The sequence below is a fragment of the Monomorium pharaonis genome, chromosome 1, assembly GCF_013373865.1.
Source record: "Monomorium pharaonis isolate MP-MQ-018 chromosome 1, ASM1337386v2, whole genome shotgun sequence".
Taxonomy (NCBI): Eukaryota; Metazoa; Arthropoda; class Insecta; order Hymenoptera; family Formicidae; genus Monomorium; species Monomorium pharaonis.
In genome coordinates, this window is record NC_050467.1 from 7,544,110 (window position 1) to 7,566,708 (window position 22,599).

At 31.3% G+C, this 22,599-nt stretch overlaps 1 protein-coding gene across 9 annotated transcripts in view; it reads right to left on the minus strand.

The window, feature by feature from the left end:
• LOC105831838 (disco-interacting protein 2) overlaps positions 1-22,599 on the minus strand; it is a 72,584-nt gene that overhangs the window by 22,718 nt on the left and 27,267 nt on the right. For 3 of the 9 annotated variants that reach the window (XM_028194635.2, XM_028194633.2, XM_012672266.3), the window contains 4 exons: positions 18,946-19,017; positions 12,404-12,646; positions 7,009-7,176; positions 1,231-1,425 (listed from right to left, as the gene is read on the minus strand). In XM_028194635.2, coding sequence (XP_028050436.1) covers positions 1,231-1,425; positions 7,009-7,176; positions 12,404-12,646; positions 18,946-19,017 — 678 coding nt within the window. The remainder of the gene's footprint in view (positions 1-1,230; positions 1,426-7,008; positions 7,177-12,403; positions 12,647-18,945; positions 19,018-22,599) is intronic. The other 6 variants (XM_036295335.1, XM_028194634.2, XM_036295333.1 and 3 more) reach the window with 3 other exon arrangements.

Consider the following 22,599-nt stretch of genomic DNA (forward strand, 5'->3'; position numbering starts at 1 on the left):
TTTTATGTCAAAAATTACTACGGTAAGCAATAAGTGTAAACAAAAGAAGGAATTATAAAAATGTTTATTAGAGGAAAGTCACCATATGAATCCAGTCTTTTTAAGTAAAGCCTTCTCCAATTATTTCTCAGAAACTAAACATTATACTGTATAAATACTGATAAAAACATGAGATCTGCTTAGATAATTAAAGAAATAAAAATCCATAGTTCATACATTTATGACCTTTTTATATAAAATCTGCTACTAATAAAATTTTCACTCATAAATTGCAGTTTAAATAGTGAGTACATTATTGATAATATTACATCATTTCACATGTTTGTAGCTCCCTGTTTAGTTTATATATTTCTCTTTCGTATTGTTCTCATAATATTTTTTTCATAAAATTATTATACACTCTACGCAAAACTACCTCCGTGTATAGATTATATGTTCGCTGCGCTGTGAGCGCCAAAGAATGTTCTTTCTTTAATAAGTTTTTTAATCTAAGTATTTAATTTTAAATAATTTGTCTGTTTCTTAAATAAACTGTTTATTTTTAATTTCTATAATCCCTAAATTGGTTTTATTCTTAAAATTTAATTCTAATATTTTAAATTTTATAATTAAAATTTAATACATTAAAATGTTTTATTACATTTTTATACTTTTTTAAATACATTAATTTACTTTGTTTCATACATTAAAATATATTTTATTACTTAGATTTTAATTTACACACACACACACACACACACACACACACACACACACACACACACACACACACACACACACACACACACACACACACACACACACACACACACACACAAAAACTCTCCTCTACTACAAGACCTAAGTTCTGTCATTACTGCTTAGTTCACTCACAGAGTCCAGTTTCTCAGGCGCTCTTTTCTAGTTGTGAAAACATTAATTATTCCAAAATATGCAACATTATTATAAGAACTACTTTATACCATCTACAGAAAACATTTTTTAGTATTTATATTTTTAAACATGTTTAGCTTTTATTTAAAAAATACGGTCCAAAAACAAGTGATAGTTCATTCATAACAACTTTCCTTTGTTTTTCATTAAATTGCCATGTCATTTATACTACTTATGGGCCATGGGCCTTATAGTATAATTTTTCTGAAATTTCTTTTCATAATTTAGGACTATTATCGTACATAGTAATTTTTAATATAAAATTTTCTCTATACACATGACTAATGATGATTTTACCGGTTGGGCCACCCGCGCCCGGACTCTCTTCAGTTACAACGCTATCCTCGTCGCTGCTGGACTCTCCGCTGTCGCGTCTCTCCCGATCTGGACTCCTGGCCATCACGGAGGTTCTCTTGGACGGCATCGGCAAGGATGGCTTCGGTCGTCCCTGCATCGCCGCCAAGGCCTGTTGTACCGCCTCTTGGCGCACCTCTAAACATGTAAGAATTGATTACTTAAATGGACAAGGACGGATGGACACGTGCAGACACTTGACGGTCTTACTTCCGCATCGTCATCCGTTTATCATCTTTCAACGCTATTTATACATACATACGTGTTTATGCGTTAATGTACGTCATACATTTTTTTTGTCTTACTGACAATCTAACGTAATGCTCTTAAATGTGTGTGTGTGTATGTGTGTGTGTGTGTGCGTAAGGATTTGCGGAATAAAATGCTTAGACTTGGGAAGATTGAACAGTTAAATTAAAGTTATTGATCAGACACCACAGGAGACATTACGACACAGATAATTTTCCCTGGTATAAACATATGTATTTGAGATAAATAAATTCTTTCGCATGCTGCCACTTGCAAGATGTGCAGATTCTATTTGTTCCTTTTTCCATTCCATTTCAAGCACATTTATCGTCTGACACAAAAAGCATTATAATTGCTTTCATACGCAATAATTAATTTAAAGAAAAGTATCAAAACCTTTCTTAACTTTTCCACGAATATTCGTCTAAAAGATCTCGTCTTATTTCATTAAAATAGCTCTATCATGAAATAAATTACCTGAAATAAATTTAATTTTCAATATATTGTCCAAACTATTTTTTTTAATTAAAAATAAAAGTTGGTTGCCAATTATTTTTATGTAAAAAATTAAATTAAAGATAGTACTATATCAAAAATCCTGCAATAAATTTTCATCTTTGATATAAGTAGTATTTATTTTTTAATGAAAAATTGGTTGCCATTTTTATGAGACAAATTAAATAAAATATAGTTTCAATATTGACGCATATAAGAAACTTTTTTTTATCCTACTTCATATGTTCAAATTAAGTGTAAATAATATTCGCTTTCTTTTTAGCTATAGAATAGTAGATCACAATTTCTAGAAAAATTTTGTGTATCATTACTTAAATATACTATTTTTGGATAAAAAATCAAAGATTAATTAATTCGATAAAAAGCAAGAATTTGTTCGCCATCTAGATTTACACAAATCGCAGACAGAAAACTATCAACAATAAAATCAATAACATCTCTTTTTTAAAAGTGGACAATTGATTTAGATGTAAAAAATTGTTTTTTTCCAAAAATGTAGTTGACGATAAAACATGTTAAAAAAAAGAGTGAGATAAAACACATTTAAAAGTTAAAAATAGAAGTAAAAAATAAATAAGCCTTATTTTTTTCTGGATATATTCAAACAAATATATTCAACGCGAATAAGTGATTTCATCTATTTCATCTTTTTTTAGCAGAATAAATCGATATAATTATTATTTAAATATACTAAAATAATTATAGAAATTTATTGTACTAACTAAAAGATAAATCAAATTATTTATTGGTTGAATATTTGTTAATAAGTCGTTTACTTTATTTTTACTTTCAGTTTTTAGTTTTCTTCTAGATCTCATCGCTGATTAGATTTTAAGAAAGGATAGTTCTTTACATTCCTATATATTAATTGCACTCTAAAAATTTTAATTAGGACCTCGAGTTACAAGGATTTAAATAAAAAAAAGGTCGCTTGAGACTTAACAGATAAAGTAACTTCAAACCCTTTACAGGTGAAGTAACTTCGATACCCTTATTTTTCAAACCAAGACTCGCAATTAGAATGGAAGTACGTTTTCTGACTGAAATAGATGCATCCAGTGTGGCCATCGCACGTAAACTATAATAAAATGCAGGTAACATTCGGTCGGTTGTCATATATTTTCGGATAAAGCATACCTCTATTGTTATTGACATCATAACATCGGACTCGCATTGTATACATCGACGAATACAGAGTATCCCATATATAACTCGGCGGTTTCTTAATATTTATATTATTTGTTGTATGTTAGTTACAATTAATTTCAGTAAAAATGTTGTATAAATAACTTAAAAATAGAGATGATTTTTTTTTACAACGGCAACAAAATAAAGCTCAGACACAGTTTTTTTACTGATAATCCATATCAATATATAATCCATAAAAAAAATTCTTTTTATTTCTCCTAACTTTTTATAGAATTATTTATTTCAGAAAGTCTTTTCATTTATGTACAAAAAGGAAAAAAAAAACTTTTCATGAAAGGCGTTTTTATTTTAATCAATAAAAAGAATATTTTAACTTGCTCAAATATATTATCAGCTACCTTCAAAATTACAAAAATATCAAATTAAAAAAATCTTTTGTATGCTTAGATCTTAAATAATCACACGTAAAAACATGAGTGGTAACTATTTCTGGGTTAATAATGCAAAATTTATAAACACAAAAAAAATTTTTTTGGTATGCATTATAACAAAACTGTCATTGTTATTGCAATTCGTAAGAACATCAAATTCAGTTAACATTAATTAAAAAAAAAATTTATTATTAAAAAATTTGTTTGGTATATTATAATATACTGGTAAACAAAATTAGCGCATACGAAAATTTGTGTCGAAATTTTGCATAATTTTAAATAAATATAACCGCGAAAAATTATCGCATTTTTATTTGCCAAAAAACATTTTAAAGCCCGAACTCTCTATTTTCAGATAAATTTTGGCGATTTCAATTATCTTTTTTTTTTCACGAAACGGCACAATAAAGCTTGATCCGTTAAAATAAAAATTTTTATGTAATTTTGCTACATCGCACCTGCTGTGGAAAAAATCGCGAAGACTTTCTGCTACTTGCATCTTACAGCGGGATCTTTTCTCTTTATTTTGAGTGGTCGTTCATCGCTGTGCGATTTTTTTTGACCGAGTTATCGATGTTTGAATAAAAAGTGGTCACTTTGACTTTGATCATTTATAACCCATGAAAAAATCAATATACAAAAAAAAAAAAAACAAAGTTTGCACTTTCGAATACCACTATTGTTTTTTCGTAGATTCACTTTTCCTAACAACAAATCGCGTTCAAAGATTACGTAAAAAGTCGCATATTTTACGGTTTTCATTTAATTCAATATATTGTCGTGAAAAAAAATCCAATTACATCGTTAAAGCAAAATTTTATAGTATGATTACTCCTCAGTAATAAATACTACACGGAAAAAAAATTTGGAATTAAATTAATTCAGTGATACTCTGATGGTATACAGTTCCAGTATTTCTACTCTGTGTACTCTACGTGCATTTTTGACCGGTAAGGTAAGTACAATGGAAAGCCACTTTTCGACATGAAGCGCGGTGGCCGTGGGTGCTAAGTGCACGCCTACTGTGAGACAAATCGCACCGCAGCGACGACCCTCCACTATTCCAGGAATCGTTGGACAGTCCTAGTACAAACTTGAAAACGCCGAAGCTCGGTCTTTAGTAATCTCCCGGTTCCGATTACTTGAGCTGTAGTACCAAGTTTTCATTGAAACAAACCCAATTTTCGATGCAAAAAAGTTCAGCTATGTTTAAAACCCAAAAAGCATAAAATTTTGGATTTTTTTAATTCCAATTTTTTTTCCGTGTAACGTGCTTTAATCAATTACTGCTTGTAAACGTTCCCATATGATTATGCATTTCTCAATAATGTTCTGTGGAATTTCATGCTAAATTTACATTTGCCTAAGCGCTTTTCCTAACTTATGAATTATTAATATTTAATTATTAACATTTTAAAGTGCAAATTTTCAGTTTCCCAGTGTTTTTTTGCGGAGCGCTGTACGTTGATCTATTCACGAGTAATAACCGATGAAAATAAAAAATGACCATTTTTTCTTAAAATCTTAATAACTCGGCCCAAAAAAATCGCACAACGATAAACAATCACTCAAAATGAAGGGAAAAGATCCCGCTGTAAGATGCAAGTAGCAAAAAGTCTTCGCGATTTTTTCCACAGCATGTACAATGCAGCAAAATTACATAAAAAATTTTCTTTTGACGGAACAAGCTTTATCATTGTGCCGTTTCGTGGGAGAAGGGTAAAAAGAAATTGAAATCATCAAAATTCAACTAAAAATAGAGAGTTCGGGCTTTAAAATGTTTTTTGGAAAATAAAAATACGATAATTTTTTTGCGGTGTTATATTTATCTGAAATTATGCAAAATTTCGACACAAATTTTCTAATGCGCTAATTTTGTTGACCAGTATATTAAAAATTTGCTAAGTGTATTTGTTTCTAGAATCATTATAATCATTTATTATTGTTAGGGCAAAATAATGTATTGTATTGTAGCAAAATGTTTATAATCTTAATAATTAAACCAAATTCATTTTAATATACAAAATAATATAAGGAATATTTTTAAGATTTTGTCTGTGATTATTCCTTTTCTTGATCTTAATTGTATTGTTAATTGTATTGTTAATTTTACATATCACAATTTTATTTTAACTATTGTTTTAAAAATAATTTTTCTTACTCTGAGAAAAACTTTGAGCGGTTTTTGTAGTTAAGCAACTAATATTTTGGTTATTAATAACGGCCACATTGGCTAGTAAAGGCCACTTAAGTAAAAATAATCTTTGCGTAACTTGATATCGGAATGGACGGAACTAATTGAGATATTTGGTTAGAATAACTACAAATCTTTCAAATAAATAGAATAGCTATTGCAACTTTTAGTTACACAAGGTTAATTTGAAAAAATAAACTGAAAATTAAGATTACGAGCAATCAAAAAAATTTGATTAATCGTGGGTCTCAAAGTAGATTATAACTGTACTTTTTTCCCTAGTACATTCACAATTTGTAGTTTTAACAAACTTATAGCAATTAATAATTTATACAGCTGTTAACAAATCTCTTTGCCACCTATATAATAAATTTTACAACGGCATAAAATCTGCTGTGCTACCAAATTAATTTTCCTTCGTGAAGGTATTAAGAAATAAAAATATAAATAAATATTTATGTTGTTAACAAAGCAAAAAAACTATTATTCTCATTTAACAATTATTACCTCTACGGTTCTTTTAAAATTTTATTTTTACGTGAATGACATTTCTCGTATGTTTTCTTGGGACGCCTCTGTACGCAACTCTATTGACGTGAGTGTTTCTGATTGGCTTATCTTCAATGAGATACATGACTTCGCCGACATTGACTGGTAACGGTGCACCAGGTGGAAGATTACCTGCACTTTGCGTTAAGATAAATGAAGCTTTGTATCAGCGCTTTCAAATGAAGCGAGTTTTTCTTCCGGTCATGTGGAATGACATTTTATTCGGAAAAGAAATGTAAGGGGGGATAAAGCAGGGCGTCATGAAGCTTGCAAGCTTCGTGAATTTTATTTAAAGAACTAGAGTAGCTAGAAAACTGGAACAAGACTAGATCGCTAAACGATGCTACTTACATTACATAATAACAGAGACTCTCGGTTCATTCGATCGTCGGGCTAATAAAAGGACTAGTAAAAGTTTAAATCGCGGTATTTCATGCAATATTGTTAAATAAATTTCTACAAACATTATTTCTTTCCAATCCTTTTCTCTCTTTAACACAGACAAGAAGGTGTATTATTTATTGCAACCGTTTAGTGATTTTCGAACAACAGGGTAGAAATTAGCAATGTACTTCCTGCTATCCTGTTACCTGAATGATCCTTGCATATCTAGTGCACCAGAAATATACTCACCGGAATGGTAACGGCTCTCATTGCGCGTGAGTCTGCGATTACCGCGTCTAGCTGCCGCCGCCGCTGCCGCTGCCGCCGCCGCAGCAGCCGAGTTCGAGTTCCCGGTGTTTCCTGTAGAGCCGCCAGAACCCGGGGGACTGGCAATTCCTCCGGGCGCTAGTCGACCGCCTGCATGCAACACAACAACAACAACGGCACATAGACAGAGAGGGAAAACGCTACGAGCTTGGAGGGCTAGGAGGCGCAAAAGTTGTCGCTCGCTTTCTCTCGATCTCGTCGCACCCGAATAAATAAGCACTCCATACAACGTGGAAACATTAAGTTAATGTATTCTCTAACTACTTCATTATTATTAACCGCAAGCCCATCCTATCGAGTTTCTGTACTCACAGTAGAAAAACATTTTTGATGTTAAAACTAATCGTTAAAATTTTTCGGTTGAATTTTTAAAATATTCGAGTGTCAATTTAACATAACGTAACTACGGTGCTTAAATACTTTAAATTAAGTTAATATTCGACATTTCTTAGTGTTGACCCTTAAAGTACACATTACCTGTATAAGACATAAAGTACACACTGGGTCACAATGACCCAGTGCCACTTTCAATGGTTATTGCAACGAGAAAATAAATTATTTTGGCCTGAAAAAAATTAAGTACATTCTTTAAACATTCAATATTAAGGTCCAATCGTTTCAAAAGAGATATCAATAAATTTTAACAGTTTAAAAAATCAAAATTTCATTAAAAATACAAAAATTTCTTTTACAAAAAATTGAATAACTCTCAATTTTTAATATTTTTAAGCAAAAGCTTAACCACATATTTTCAAAACAATATACTTTGAAGCAAAAATATGCGCCATAGTGTATATTCTAAAAAAGGTATTTTATTTGAGCAACCGAAGATGTAATTTTTTTCGAAAAATTGACAGCACATTTTATTTTTTACATTTCAAATGCTTTATTTCACGTTTCTATGAGATATTTCAACACATTTTTTTCGGGTTATTTTGACTCATGGTGTACTTTAAGGGTTAAAATAATTTATGAACGCATAACTTCAAAAATAAGACAAAAATAAATGTAGCTTTAAAATGTAAATTGAGATAGATAAATAAAATGTACATGTTAATTTAACATATTATAAGTGTTAATTTTATTGAAGAAATATATATTTCCACAATTTGTTTTTGTGTTAAAGTGTCACAGTTTTTCCATTAATTTTTTACGTAATATTTGTATTGCCTTCCAAAACATTCACCTTGTATCAAATTAACATAAAAATTTGAGAGAATATGTATTAAAATTTAACATAAAACTTTACTGTGTAGATCTAGCGGGAAGTTAGTGTAAACAATCCCAAGAATTCAAAATTCCGCAGGTGTCGATCCATCCTTACAATCGAAAGAAAAAATCTATCTTTGTAAAACTAGCAACAATTAGAAATAAATGAAGAAAATTGAAAAACCTATTGAACTATATATGATACTCATTTTGCACGAATTTATACTACAAAACATAATTTTGTATATGCTAGGATAGAAAACACTTATTTTAGAACTAATTTGTACCATAAATTAATAATTTACTTTTACTGAATAAAAACATTCTCTCGATACCTTTTCTTTTCGCAGAAAAATACTGTTCTTGTGCAATAATTTGTATCAAAATATAAAATGTACGAATTTGTTTGAGAATTTGAAACTCTTGCCTTTTCTCTTAAAACCAGCTTGATAATGTTAAAAGTAACTCTTAATTTACAATATTGTTCTTATTCAAAGTATTTGTTCAAATAATTTGTATATTGTTTAAAAATAAGCAATTTGTATGTATTAAAAAATGTTATATCCTTTACAATCTAATATTCAAATGGAAGATATATTACGTTTTATGTCAATTATAAAACGCTATTATACATATATCTATAACTAATTGAAAACGTTTATTTAACTTGGATTAACATAAATACAAATTCACAAACTTTATATTAGTGTAAATTATTATGTATCGAACAGTAGAGTGTTATTCGGTTCTGAAGACAGTATTCTATTATTAAAGATATAATTAAAAGAGAAAGATAATTTAAATTGTTATAAGGATAATTACATATTAACTTTAAAATATTAATTTATTTTGTGATATACAAAATCAATACTAAATATATTTGCATTTATTTTTTTTTTCCTTTTTCTTTCTTGCCCTGCTAACTTCGTATTCATTTAACACAAATTTATTCTAAATAGCATATGATACAAAATTATGTTTTGTAATACAAAATAACTATAAATATATAGTTGACAGGTCTCTTTCAATTTTACTTATTTCATATACTAGCCTGAGAGATGTAAGGATCAAGGATCCGTGAGTCTTCGCGGCTCTAGGGAATAGGTTCCAAGCGGTTAATTGAGTACTACACTAACGAAGAGTCCCCGTCAGATTCTCCAAGATTTTCATGCCGCGGTAGAGTGTTATTTATTTGGATGCGAGAGATGATCGTCTAATTGCGCCATTGACGGCTGGTCATTCCACCATCGGATGCTGCGTCTCATGAATGTGACTCGTATCGATCGTCCGTGGCTCGGCATAGGAAGGTCGGAGGAGTGAGAAGGGCCGGTCGGTGGCGTGATGCAGTTGGAATAATCGTCGGGTGATTTCAGAAGAGTCGTACGGATCATCCTATTACGTGAATTTACCACGCACTACTTATCAAACGATATTTATCGAACTTAGTCGCATCTTACATGCGCAATAAACATTTTGTATTTACGTTTAAAACCTGTCACCTTTGTTTAAATTATTGTATTAAATCTTTAAGATATTCGAGTATTAATTTAGCATAATGTGATTGTATTATAAAAAATTTCATGTTTTTAATCATATTTAACATCTTTCTCAGTGTTTAAATAACACAATTTACGAATATATAAATAAACAAGTAACATAAAAATAATTGATTTTAAAACGTAAATTCTAAGGTAAAAGATATACGTGTTAATCTAATATATTAATATCTTGATTCAACATATTTAAAACATTTAATTTTATTTATAATTTTATAATTTTATAATTAAAAAAAAATGCTTCCATATATTGCTTCCAAATTGTATCAAAGTTTTACATTTTACAGGTTATTATTTTACGTAAAATTTGCATCATATTCATCCGTGTAAGTGTTAAATTAATGCAGAAACTGGATTCAAGACATGTAAAATGTGTTAACTTTACCACAAAATTGCTCACCGTGTGGTGTTTTTCAAATTTTGTAAAAAAATATTTCCTGAGAATTCCCAGACTTTTCAGAAATTATATTAAAAATTCCAGATGTAAAATAATTGTTTAATGTAGCTTCAAAATAAATTTATTCTAACATATCTTCCAATATTCCTTAATCAATTATCAAAGAAAATCCATATAAGTTTTGAACATTAAATTTGGAGGAGCACTAAAAAAGAAATATAACTAAATGTAGCATGTAACAATCTAATATACGGATCACTGAAAGTACGTTCGAAAAGTGATTAAACATACAGCGCCGAAAAATGCGCTGTATTTGTCTTCTCTTATCACTAATTTTTTATAAAAACGCGTAAGTCACAAGATAATGTACAAGGAGATATATGTATATACCATATCTATTGCTAATCGATTTTGTATTATCAAGAAAAAAATGATCAAAGAAACAATCTTGTCAGAAAAAAATACTAAAAAGTATAGTTTTTCAAAAATTCCCCTGAAAAGAGAACCCTTTGACACAATCTGGAAACAAATTGTGAAAGCATTTTTCCTTGTGACAAAATTATTTTTTAAATAAAATGTTAATTAATATGTTAAGCAAACACTTTACCTTATAATTCTTTCTTTTGAAACAATATTTTTATATCGTTTGTTCATTTATTCGTAAAACGTTCTCTCTTATTTTAACCCTGAGATAAAAGTTGAATATCAATGGAAAACATGTAATATTTAAATAATACAATCATATTATGTTAAATTAACACTCTCAAATATCTTACAAATTTAATACAAAAATGTTAACAGTAAAATCTCATTAAAAATCCACAATTTTCAATGAAAAATTAATCCCCCCAAAAATCTAGATTTTTCAAGTTTTTTCTCGATAATAGAGACCCCCTTAAAAAATAAATAAATAAAAATAAATAAAAAGTCTTGCCGAAAGTCAAGAGTAGCTGAGTCTATAAATCAATATTTGGAGTAGTTACCGCGACATATCAGAGGTCTCTACTGTAAAATGTACAACGCGGGCCGCGATATGTGATTGCGCGGTGATCTAAAGCCTTCGGCACATGATACGATTTTTCCACGCTAGATCGCATACGAGACTTCTTATTACGTGTCCTGATTGGCTCGGATGATCACATTACCAATCGTAAGCCAATCGTAAAACGTCTCCTATGCGTGCTAGCATGAAAAATCGTATCATGTGCCGAAAACTTAAGTACGCAAGGATCTCCCGTTGACGACGGGAGCATGCGAGAAAAAAATGGAAGCGCCGCACACGCTCGTGGATGTATGAACGCGACGCAGTCGGGTGAATAGTGAGAATGCCGATGGATGGCAGGCAGGCCGGCTGGCTGGCTGCAATCTTGAGTCACCCGAAGGTGGAACAACCGGTCTCGGCTACCGCCTGGCTATGTCAAATTACAAAGGTATCTAAAGGTGCAAAAGCGTCTTGAGGCAACACACGCGAGAGACAGGGAATATAAGCAGGCAGGCAGGCCGTCGTACACGAGGAGAGAAGTGCAAGCAGCACGAAACTCGTTTGCTCTCGACAATTTTCCATAGTGCGCGCGGAAAATGGGACTGTGTTACACCATTCTCCGAGAGGGGGCAGGGGGGAGTTTACTACATCTACTTCCACCAATTCAGAAAAATTTGGATATGCGGGGGGAAAAATGGTGCAAACAGGACACGATGAGGTCGAAGCGAGAGAAACACTCGTCATTACCTCAGCATCTCTCTCCTTGAAAGCAATTCAAACGGGGGGGGGGGGAGGGGAGGGTAGGAAGCCTCCAGCGTCATTCCTGCTGGAATCGTGTCATTGTGTCGTGTGTACACGTGTGTATGCGTGCATAGAGATGAGAGTACACGAAAAACGCACAATGATTAAAGAATCCCCTTACGAACCAACATCAAACGTTCTACATGTTCTAATCTCTAATCGGAGAAAAATACTCTATGAGACCAACTCTCTACAGTTTTTGTCAGAAGAGTAAAAGAAAAAAAAAAAGCTAAAAGCCAAAAACCAAAAGCGAAATTACGACAGTAGGCAATCGATTAAGTTAGCGCGCATTAACGTAGCTGTCCGCCGTTCGCCGCAACTCAAAGAAACATACGCTCGTTCGTTTGTGAGTTACGTAGTGCGTGGCGCTACCTGAGTGATAGCGCTTCTCGTTGTGCGTGACGCGCCGTTGCGTGCGCCGTGCACGTGGCTGCGGTCGACCGCCGCCGCCGCCACCGCCATAGCCACCTCCTCCTCCTCCTCCGCCTCCACCTCCTCCGCCACCTTCACCGCCACCTCCTCCGCTTCCGTAACCCGTTCTCTCCAGCCCTCTACCAACGACGCCTCCGTCGCCGCTACCACCTCCACCACCACCAATACCACCATTTCCAGCCCCTATGATCCATACAAGCATATGCACAGTGCACTTCGATTCTTATTAAATATTTTCGCGTATTTTCGTTCTCTCGGTACATAATTTTGTCTCGGATCGTCGTTTAATCCTTTGAGGACGGAAGCTTTCTAATTTCCAATTTATGGAAGTAATTTATGGAAAAAATTGTTTTCCAAGAGTTTTCCAAGAGATCACGAAATTCGATTTGATGCTTCAAAATTCTAAAATTCGAAATTTAATGAGGAACGAATTTCAAAAAATTATCTAATTACACAATCCAACAAAAAATAACTTCCTTTTAACACTAAAATAAAAATTTTGATAAAAACAACTCCAATTTGTCAACTTTGTCAACACAAAGCTGACAAAAATCTGTATTAGTTTAAAAATCCACGACATTTTGATCCCAAAATTTAAATCAATATGATTTTGACAAAAAAAAAATGCATGTAAGTCCACGATACACATAATGCTTAGGTAAAGTTGATTCTTCATATCAAATTATTGTTGGTTTAAATTTTAGTGCTCGAAATATAGAAACTGTTGGCACAGAATCATGGACCTACAATATATTTTGTGAATTAATTTCATAAATACATCCTGCTCTTTATCACTTGAAAAGAATTCAAAGTTAAGATTAAACATCATGAATTGTCGAACTAATAACGATTTTTGTGCCAGTTGTGTCGAGCAAATTAAAGTTAAATTTTTTTTACTGCTAATAATTGGCAACAAGATTCAAGACAATTTTTGAAAATTTTGAATAATTTTCTGTAGCTTTTTTATACTAATCGAGTTTTCAAAATGTGCCATAAAATCACAATTTTGAAAAATGTGCAATTAAAGTTGTAAAGTAGAGCAATTTTTTTACATATTTTATCGTATTATAACGATATGGCATACTAAAGAAATTTTACTGCAATTATAATTAGATATATTGTTAGGCCCTAAAAGAATTTTTTATATCATGTTAGTAAAATATTCGTAATTAAATATGTCATATGTATGAGACAACGTACATGACTTTTTTACTAAAATTCAAACGTGATTTAATTTTCACAAGTTATGTTATCATTTTGAATCCATTTTAGCATTAGATTTATAAATCAACCATAAGATATGAGATGTTTAAACAACAATGAAAAATTTTCTAAATCTGAAGTTTTCTAAATAAAAAATTTTTTTTAAAGTTCTAAGTAGTTCCGATTAATATTATGGACAAATCTTGACAAGTTCTAACGAAAAATCTTATTGCTAAAGGTAATCGGGTGATAAGATAATGAGATATACATGAAACTGATATATGAACTTTGAGATCCTAAATTTTTTAATTTTTACTTTTTTAATTGAGAACTCTTCAAAATAAATAAAATAACAATAGAAATGTCTTAAAGCTATCATATCTAGAAATCAAATTTTCAAAAATTTTTTAATTTTTTTATAAATAAAAAAAATTTTATATGTATCAAAAATTCTATAAATATTCGTTAAAGCTATTAACTATTCAGAAGCATTAAAATATTCAGAACTACTCAATCTCAAATTTTAATAAAAAAGTTAATACTCCACTTTTTTAATGTTAATTTCCAATCATTAAAGCGGAACTCTTTTAAGGAACTCTTATAAGAAACTTTTAATTTCTTCTACATAAAACGAGAACTCACAGATCAGAACTAAAAAATTTTGATGTTGCGGTGCTAACTTGATATATCTATCAAAACTGTAAAATTACCCGATTTAATTTAACAATTTAATTAATTATTCCGATTTCATGTAAGAATTATATTTTAAAACTGTCCAATATGCGGGACGCAATTTACATGTGCTAGAGATTGTAAAAATTCACACAAAAATTATTATTAGGTGTCAAGAACTGGACTAAAAAATGGCATTTCTCTTATTTCTTGTCTATTCTCTCATATTTGATTTTAATTGCAATAAAATTTCTTTAGCACATTACATATCGGTATAACATAGTGTTATATTCATGTTACATTAACCACCTAAGTCGAGACGTCTGGCAAAAAATGATCGCAAATTTTCCGAAAGAATAAAGACACAGATTAGTTTATTAAATGGACACCATACAGATTTAAGGAAGAGCCGCCTTTTTGAAAAAATATTCTATTAATTATATCAAAAGTTTGAAAATTTAGTGTTAATATTACAGCGATGTCGTCGACCCGAAAGGGCGTGCGTCGATTTGCTTTCAGATTATTAATGATCGTTCACATTCTCTGCATGTCGGTGTGTTATTAAACTGTTCCTTCCGTTCGAAAAAGTGTCTCTTTTATTTCGAGCGGGAATGTGAGAGTGAGAGTATCGCGGAAGTTCGAGAGCGATTCCCAGAAGTAACAATATAACAAAATCCATGAAAATTGCTCTTCTTTCAACTTATTTAACTAAAAAATTTTCTCAAAATTATGTAATGGAATAATTTGAATTGGATTCACATTCAGAGTAAAAGAAAAATTCTCATTCTGATGTTTTTTTTCTTTATTGAATTGTATTATTATAAAATCCGATTTTAGGATTTTTTGGATCATTGAATCTAAAAATGCCAAAATTTAAAAATGTGGTTCATAAAACTTTCAATAAAAAAGAAATTTGTGTTACAGGACTTATAATCAAAAATTTATAAATTGATGCACTTATAATATCCATTCCACTTGCACAAACTTCAAATAAAATAAAATTGGAAATTTAGCAATGTTACTCTCTCAGCAATGTTAAAAATTCTCTAAAGCCGAGTTTTATGATTCTGATTATTACTGAAAATTCTGCCATAATAAAGCCTCTATTTTGAATTTTTTTTATTTTTAACTTCAAATCGAATACTATCAAATTACCCATAACCCAAATTTTATAAAAATCGAGCTAGGAATTTACAAAATAAAAAGGGGTGACCTACAAAAAAGTCACACGTCCTCAAAGGGTTAAACTAATTTTAAGGGTTATTACTAATCAGTAATAATTTGATGTATATATGTTCATTTCAAAGTGATTAGCAGTCAAAGGTACTTTAATATCAATTCTTTAAAACTCCAAAAATTAATACTTTTTTTTTCTCTAAGAAAAATCGATTTTTATGCACAAAAATCAACTTTTAACTTATGTAACTTTTCATACTCTTTCTCCCTTTTCCTATGTTCATATCCTCCTTCAATTATTCATAAATTAAAATTTAACATTTCTGTTTTACAACATCCAGAGTTAAAGACAACGTGACCACTACATTTTTCGCGCCTCGTTAAACACTAATAACTTTAAAATTAATGAACATATTTAAACAAAATTTTTACTAAATATAGTTTAATGCGCGTAGAATAAACCTATAAAAACCCATGAAAATAATTATCAAAAATATAGTCTCTCTCTTCATTAAATTTTTTTTAAGTAAAAGGCTCCTTAAAAATTGGTAGTTCAAAGTTCTGATAAAGCATTTGAAAAAAATATGGCAAATATTTTTCACATTGTCGCCACAAATCAAATTAATGTGATGAAATGATAGACGGTCACGCAGCTGACTCTTTCGCGCATCATTTGACAGTGCAATACTGTGCAGTCATAACCGAGTTACTTTCTTCTATTTCAGTTACTTTATATAGTTACTTTACATCTTAAAAATTAATTAAATAGACTTAAATTTCGCCTGAATAGCATATAAAGAATTTGTATATATATAAAAAAATATCCCGTTATCTGACTTAGCCATACCAGCTAGAAAACTGTCGCTAGTTCGACTCGCGTTCACGACAATGGCAGATGCACGTAGCATATAACGAGTGGATAACGCGGAAGCGCTTCTTCCGCGTGCAGGTACAGTTAAACTGCAAGCCGATTGCAGCGGTTCTACCGATCGCAGCTGCGGGCGCAAAGGCGCGTCCGTGCAACTATACGGGGTGGCATCATGGAAATGTACGAGATACTCTAATGTTATATGTTGTCTATCATCAATTCCAATCTCTGGATTTTACCTTAACATTAAAGAGATTTCGAGGTAATGAACAAGAGTAACAAAATTTGCATTCAGATGTACACATTTAAGGGATTATAAGATTTTAGAAATATCAAAAAATCAAAATTCTTTCTATTTTTCGACAATTTGAAATTATAAACATGCAGTAGTATATAACGATAGTTGTAAGTAAATCATCGAAAAATTTTGGACAATTCTCTCAAAACATATATTTTTGAAAACACGTTTAACTAATTAATTCTTCGGCTACGATTTTTCATCTTAGATCGCATACGAGGCGTCTTATTACGTGTTCTGATTGGCTTGGATGATTATGTCACCAATCGTAAGCCAAGAGGATATGTAGTAAGACGCCTCGTATGCGATCTGGCATGAAAAATCGTATCGTGTGCCGAAGACGTTAATTTGAATGTTTGAAGTAACAGTTTTATAAGTTCTATAATTTGCATCGATATTTATGAAGTTTTTTTTTTCAATTTTCAACTTAAGTAATAATAAAAAAGACTTTTTACAATAAGAAAATGCAATTTCTATGCTTAAAAATTTTTATTTCTTTCATTAAATTATAACTACAAATTAAAAATTGATTGTTTCTTTGTTTCAGATTTACTAAAGAAAAAATATTTTTTTGCTACTAAAAAAGACATTTATTTAAACAAAAAGCTTTATTTCGTTTTGTCGTGCAAGTTCTTGAAAAAAAATTACCAAGTTCTTAAAAAAAATGACCAAGAATGAAACGACTTGTGCCAGCTGAAACATTTAACAGGATGCGTTCTAAACTAAAAAAAATGAGAAATATCTGACCGTGGAAGGGTTGAATCGACAGGCAGCGGGGCGCATCGAAGAGAGACGCGTCCATGGAATGCAGCTTGTGCGGACCAACAAATGACGCGTGGTAACGTCCGGACAATTCCGTCTCCGGTAATTTGCGACGATAAGACGAAGCCTCGCGTACCTCGCAACCGCGACAGTTGCAGTAACGGCTGGCCACTCGGAAACGATTCACTCGCGTTACACTTTGCCTCCGCGATAAGCGACGCGGAAACGCAACGTCGATCGATAATTGAAATCCGTCGTCTTCGAATGATCGTGATAAACCTCAAAAAATAGGGCTGTTACTTCTGACAATTTCAAATATTCAGAGCTTCGAAAGAATTTGAATTTTCGAGACCTCAAAGTCGCAAAGTTAAATTTGAAGGTTCGAGAGAATTTGAATTTTTGATGTTAATTTCAAATCTCGCAGCCTCGAAATTAATTAAAAGCCTCGAAAGTTCGAAGCTTCGAAGTTTCAAACTCTTTCGAAGCTTCGAATATGTCGAAGTTGTCGAAAAGTAACATAGCCCTACACGAAATATTTCTAATTTCTAGTGGTCCGAACGTTCCAAGTGGCGCGAACGTTTCTCGTAAAATAAACAGAGGTAAAGGCTCGCGCATCCTTCTCGTTATAGCGCAATTTTCTCTCGGTTTTCTCCCGACCCCGCGCGTCTCGCGTGGCGCAACCGGGAGCAGTGGTAAATAAGTACGTTACACAGTCGTAAGGTGCCGAGATGTTAAGAGCGACGCGTGCCGCGAAAGATTGCGTCTTACGCCCCTTCCTTTTTACACGGATTGCATTTGCCATTGTGCGCACAATGGGACGCGTGTCCCTTGAGAATCGGAACGCGATTGATATTGCGAGCGCGTTGCGCGCGTCCCGATGGCGCAACATTGCACACACCAAGATGCTGCAAGAGATAAGGCTGCGGGAGCCGCTATAGAAACTGGAAATCACGTGTTTTTCCGTCATCTGGAGAAAAGTAACGCTATAATGAAAAATACAATAAAAATCTCACCTTTCACTAAATCTTACGAAACACAATTGAAAGACTTTTCGTCGAAAAAAAAAAAAAGAGAGGGAGGGGGAGGTTTCCCTCAAATAGAGCTCGTCTCGTTTCGGAATATACAATACAACACTCTTTAAGCATTTTGCTGCAGTTTTTGGATTTCTGCCACATAGCCGCGCCTATGAATGGAATGAAGAACTAAGGGCAAAGACCAATCATATTAAAAAATCAGTGAGCGATTGGTTCCTGCCCCTTCGTTCTTCATCCCCTCCGCAACCGCTGATTGTATATGGCAGAAGTCTTGAAATCTGCACCGCTGCTTCTACGCGGGATCGATCGAATTATGTGACTAAACATGTGGGGCGATAATAATATTTTCACATCGCTGACTCCCCGTCCGCTCGCGGTACCGCATATCGCGAGTAATGCGCGATGCATATCTCCCGCCGCTTACTCTTGCGGGAGTTCTTAATGAATTCTAGAAAAGCGAAACGCTCACCTATCTGCTTCGAGGCATATGGCTGAAGTAGACGCGTCCGTTTCTTTTCATAACCTTTCTGCGTAATATCTCCTGCAACAACGGAAAACAGCTCAATTAATAATCCAAGAGGCAATTTACGGACAGTTTATAATATCACACCTCACAAATTGTCTTGCAATATCGCGAGTAAACGTCAAAATTGTTTCGCAACTTATAATAATTTCATATTCTATTGTTTCACAACTTATATTAATTTCATATTCGTATTGTTCTCAAGATGTTATTTCCTGTTGTTACTTCCGTTATCGTACCCGTTACGTTCAATTTGATACAATAACGAGGATTTGAAATAAAGATATTTAAAAATGGTGTCTACTTAAATTAGGTATGAAGATATTATGTAAAATGAAACGGTATGACTGACGGTATATAAATAATAGGACATAAATAAAGTAGATAAAGTTAATGAAAAATCGGTTTATATCGCTGGAAATATAAATCGCGCTATCAAGAATTGCGCGGAGATCGAACGGATGAACATTTTCAGGATTGAATTTTAGATCGATGCACGCTTGGCTACCGGCGCGGCGGTCGAGCGCCGATGCAGCTCGCTCGCCCATGTGCCATGAGCACGATGTAAAACTGGTTAGCGTACTCGCCTTTCGTCACGCCTCGTAACTCGAGAAAACGCCAAAGAATCGATTCTAACGGCCGAGACATGATTTTTCCACGTTTGCGAAACGAAACCGGGCCATCGCGATTATGCTAATCGGCGTGTTGAGTGATTCTTAATGTCGATGCGTTAAACTCGTTCATGTTTGTCTCCGTGCAATAATTTCTCGAGAAACGCAGTGCGACGTATGGGGTCCTTTTACGGGGAAAGTTCGATCCCGCTTGGGAATCGAAACAGGAATTACGTGTGTGCTTTTGTACTTTACATCTTATATATAACTTGTATTACTAATTTTATATATAACTTCACATTTTTATTATATTCTCTATTTTAATTTTATACATATTTATATATATTCTCAGAATTTCAAGAAAATAAAATTAATTTAATAGAAATATTTTCTTAATTATTAAGATCAATAAAAAAAATTATTTAAAATAAGTATTTTGTATAAGTATAAAAAACAAATAGTATTTAATATTTATATACGTATACACTGAAAAAAATTTACTAGATTAAAATAAATATTTTTTCAAATAGTACCAAGCAGAAGTTTTGTAAAAAATAAATAATATTTATTTCAAATAAGTTAATATTTTCTATAATTTATAAAATGGATTATACATTAATAGAAAATATTATCTTATTTGAAATACATATTATTTATCTTTTACAAAACTTCTGCTTGGTACTATTTGAAAAAATATTTATTTTTTCTAATAATTTCTAATAATCAATCTAATAATTTTTTTTTCAGTGCACATTTATTTATTTTACATTCAATTTCTCAGATAAACATTTTCCGTTTTCTGTTGTTTATTTACTATTTTCTATTTCTCATAAGTACAAATTATAAAATAAAAAAACAATACATATCTCGTATAAAAATATGAATTCATGAAATTTCTATAAATACATTTTAAAATAAGTTTACTTGTTATCTACTAAAGAAAAATGAGTTGCATATCTATAAAACCACGACATACGTGCTGTCCAAAACATATTAAAATGTAAAATAAATGTCTCATTGCAAGTAAATGTATACACACATAAATGTTAAATACAATTTGCTATTTTTATATTTGTTACATAAAATATTTATTTCAAATAGTATTTTTTATATGTAAATCCTTCAAATATTTCTATTACTATTTCAACTATTTTCCTCACACCCAGTGCACTAATCCAGATACTGAAAAATTGATTAAACTTAACAAAAACAATGAATTTACTTCTAACACATTCCCTTACTTTTTCTCTCAATTTTAATGTTAAAGAAATCATTAAAAAATTTCCACATTATAAACTCTTTAGTTTTCGTAGAAAGTAATGAAAACCGTGGTAAGAGACACATTGAACCATGATATGCATGCAGGTTCGCGATCGAGTGAGAAACTCGTCGAAATCAATCGCGGCAAACATATTGCGTAATTAACGCCATCAGACGCTGATGGAGGTTCGAGCAAAGGATAAATAGATTCAGTGTGAGGAACGGTCGTAATCGCTGCGGTTTAATTACGTCGCCTGTTATTCAATAAGTATCAAGCAAAATCGTATCTAAGATTGTACATAGATTATTAACCATGGAAACACATACTTACACGTTTTTTCAATAATTATTATATTACTATCCTTATATTACTGGGTCTCTAAATGTAATTTATAATATTTTTACTAAGGAATTATCCTATTAGAAAAAAATTATTTACTTTACTGATAGAAACGTCAAAATAAATAAAATAATCGCTAAATTGAGATGTACCAAAATACCAATCAAGAGACAAAATTGCACGACAAAACAAAACAAAAAAACTTAAATTCGCAGAAAAAATTAGGAAGAATTTGACTAACAAAATATTTAAGAAATAATTAAACAAAATAAAAAAGAATAGAAAAAATAAATTTAGATAGCAGATAAACAAAAAAATATATTTTATAGTAACAATATGAAACAAAAGAGTACGAAATAAAAATAAAAATAAGTGAAAAAAAAAATTATAATTTGATTTTAAAAAAAAGATCAAATTTAGCAGAATACAGAAATCTAGAAAAAATATTTGCCTATACTCATAATCATGCTTTATGTTCAAGGTCTCTTTAAGTTTATCATCAGATACTTTGTAGTCAATAAAACGATCCGTAGAACATCTGAAGATAAACTTAAGAGGCCTTGAATATAAAAGTCTAACTATAAACTAGAATTGGGAAAGTTTGTATAAATAAATGGTTATAGTTAGTTACAATTTTTCCGTCTTATAAAGTAACTAGTTACCATTATTAGTTACTAATTCTAAAAAGTCGTTACAGTTACTCAAAAAATAACAAGTTGTTACTTTTCTGTTAATTTTTTGTAATACATTGCTACTTTAAATACTTATAGAATCCTATGACGCGACATGTAATTAAAATATTGTATATAAAATGTACTAAAATATACTAAAAAAGTAACTATTAATATCACCACTAGATAAAAAATGTGACTAATAAAGGACGTTAGGCAATCCGAAAATTCAGAAAATTCAGAAAAATTGTGTAGAAGTGGTGTAGTTTTTTCCTAACACAAAACTTTTTTACTTTTGTAAAGTTACATTATGAGGTGAAACACTCTTTCGAAACAAATCGATTTTTTCCTTTCCAGGTAAATATCTTCGAAATTATAAAAAATAGTCAAACAATTTTTAATCGAAGTCAAACGGTTTTAAGAGTACTTTAAAATTATAAAGAAAAACATTTTTAATTTTTTTGTTAAGCAACTTCCCTCCATTCCATTTTTTAATATATTCAAAGTATTATATTATACTCCTCTCTTGTAAATTAAGTTACAATTATTAAAATAAAGTAACTCTAATTATAACTTGATTACAAGTAACGAGTTATTTCTTAACCCCGCTGTGAATACAGGTAAATAAAAAACTTTATATAAGAAAAATTCCGAAATATTTAAGAAAACAAAAACAAAAAATAATTAAAAAATTATTACAAAATTCAAATGTAGAAAT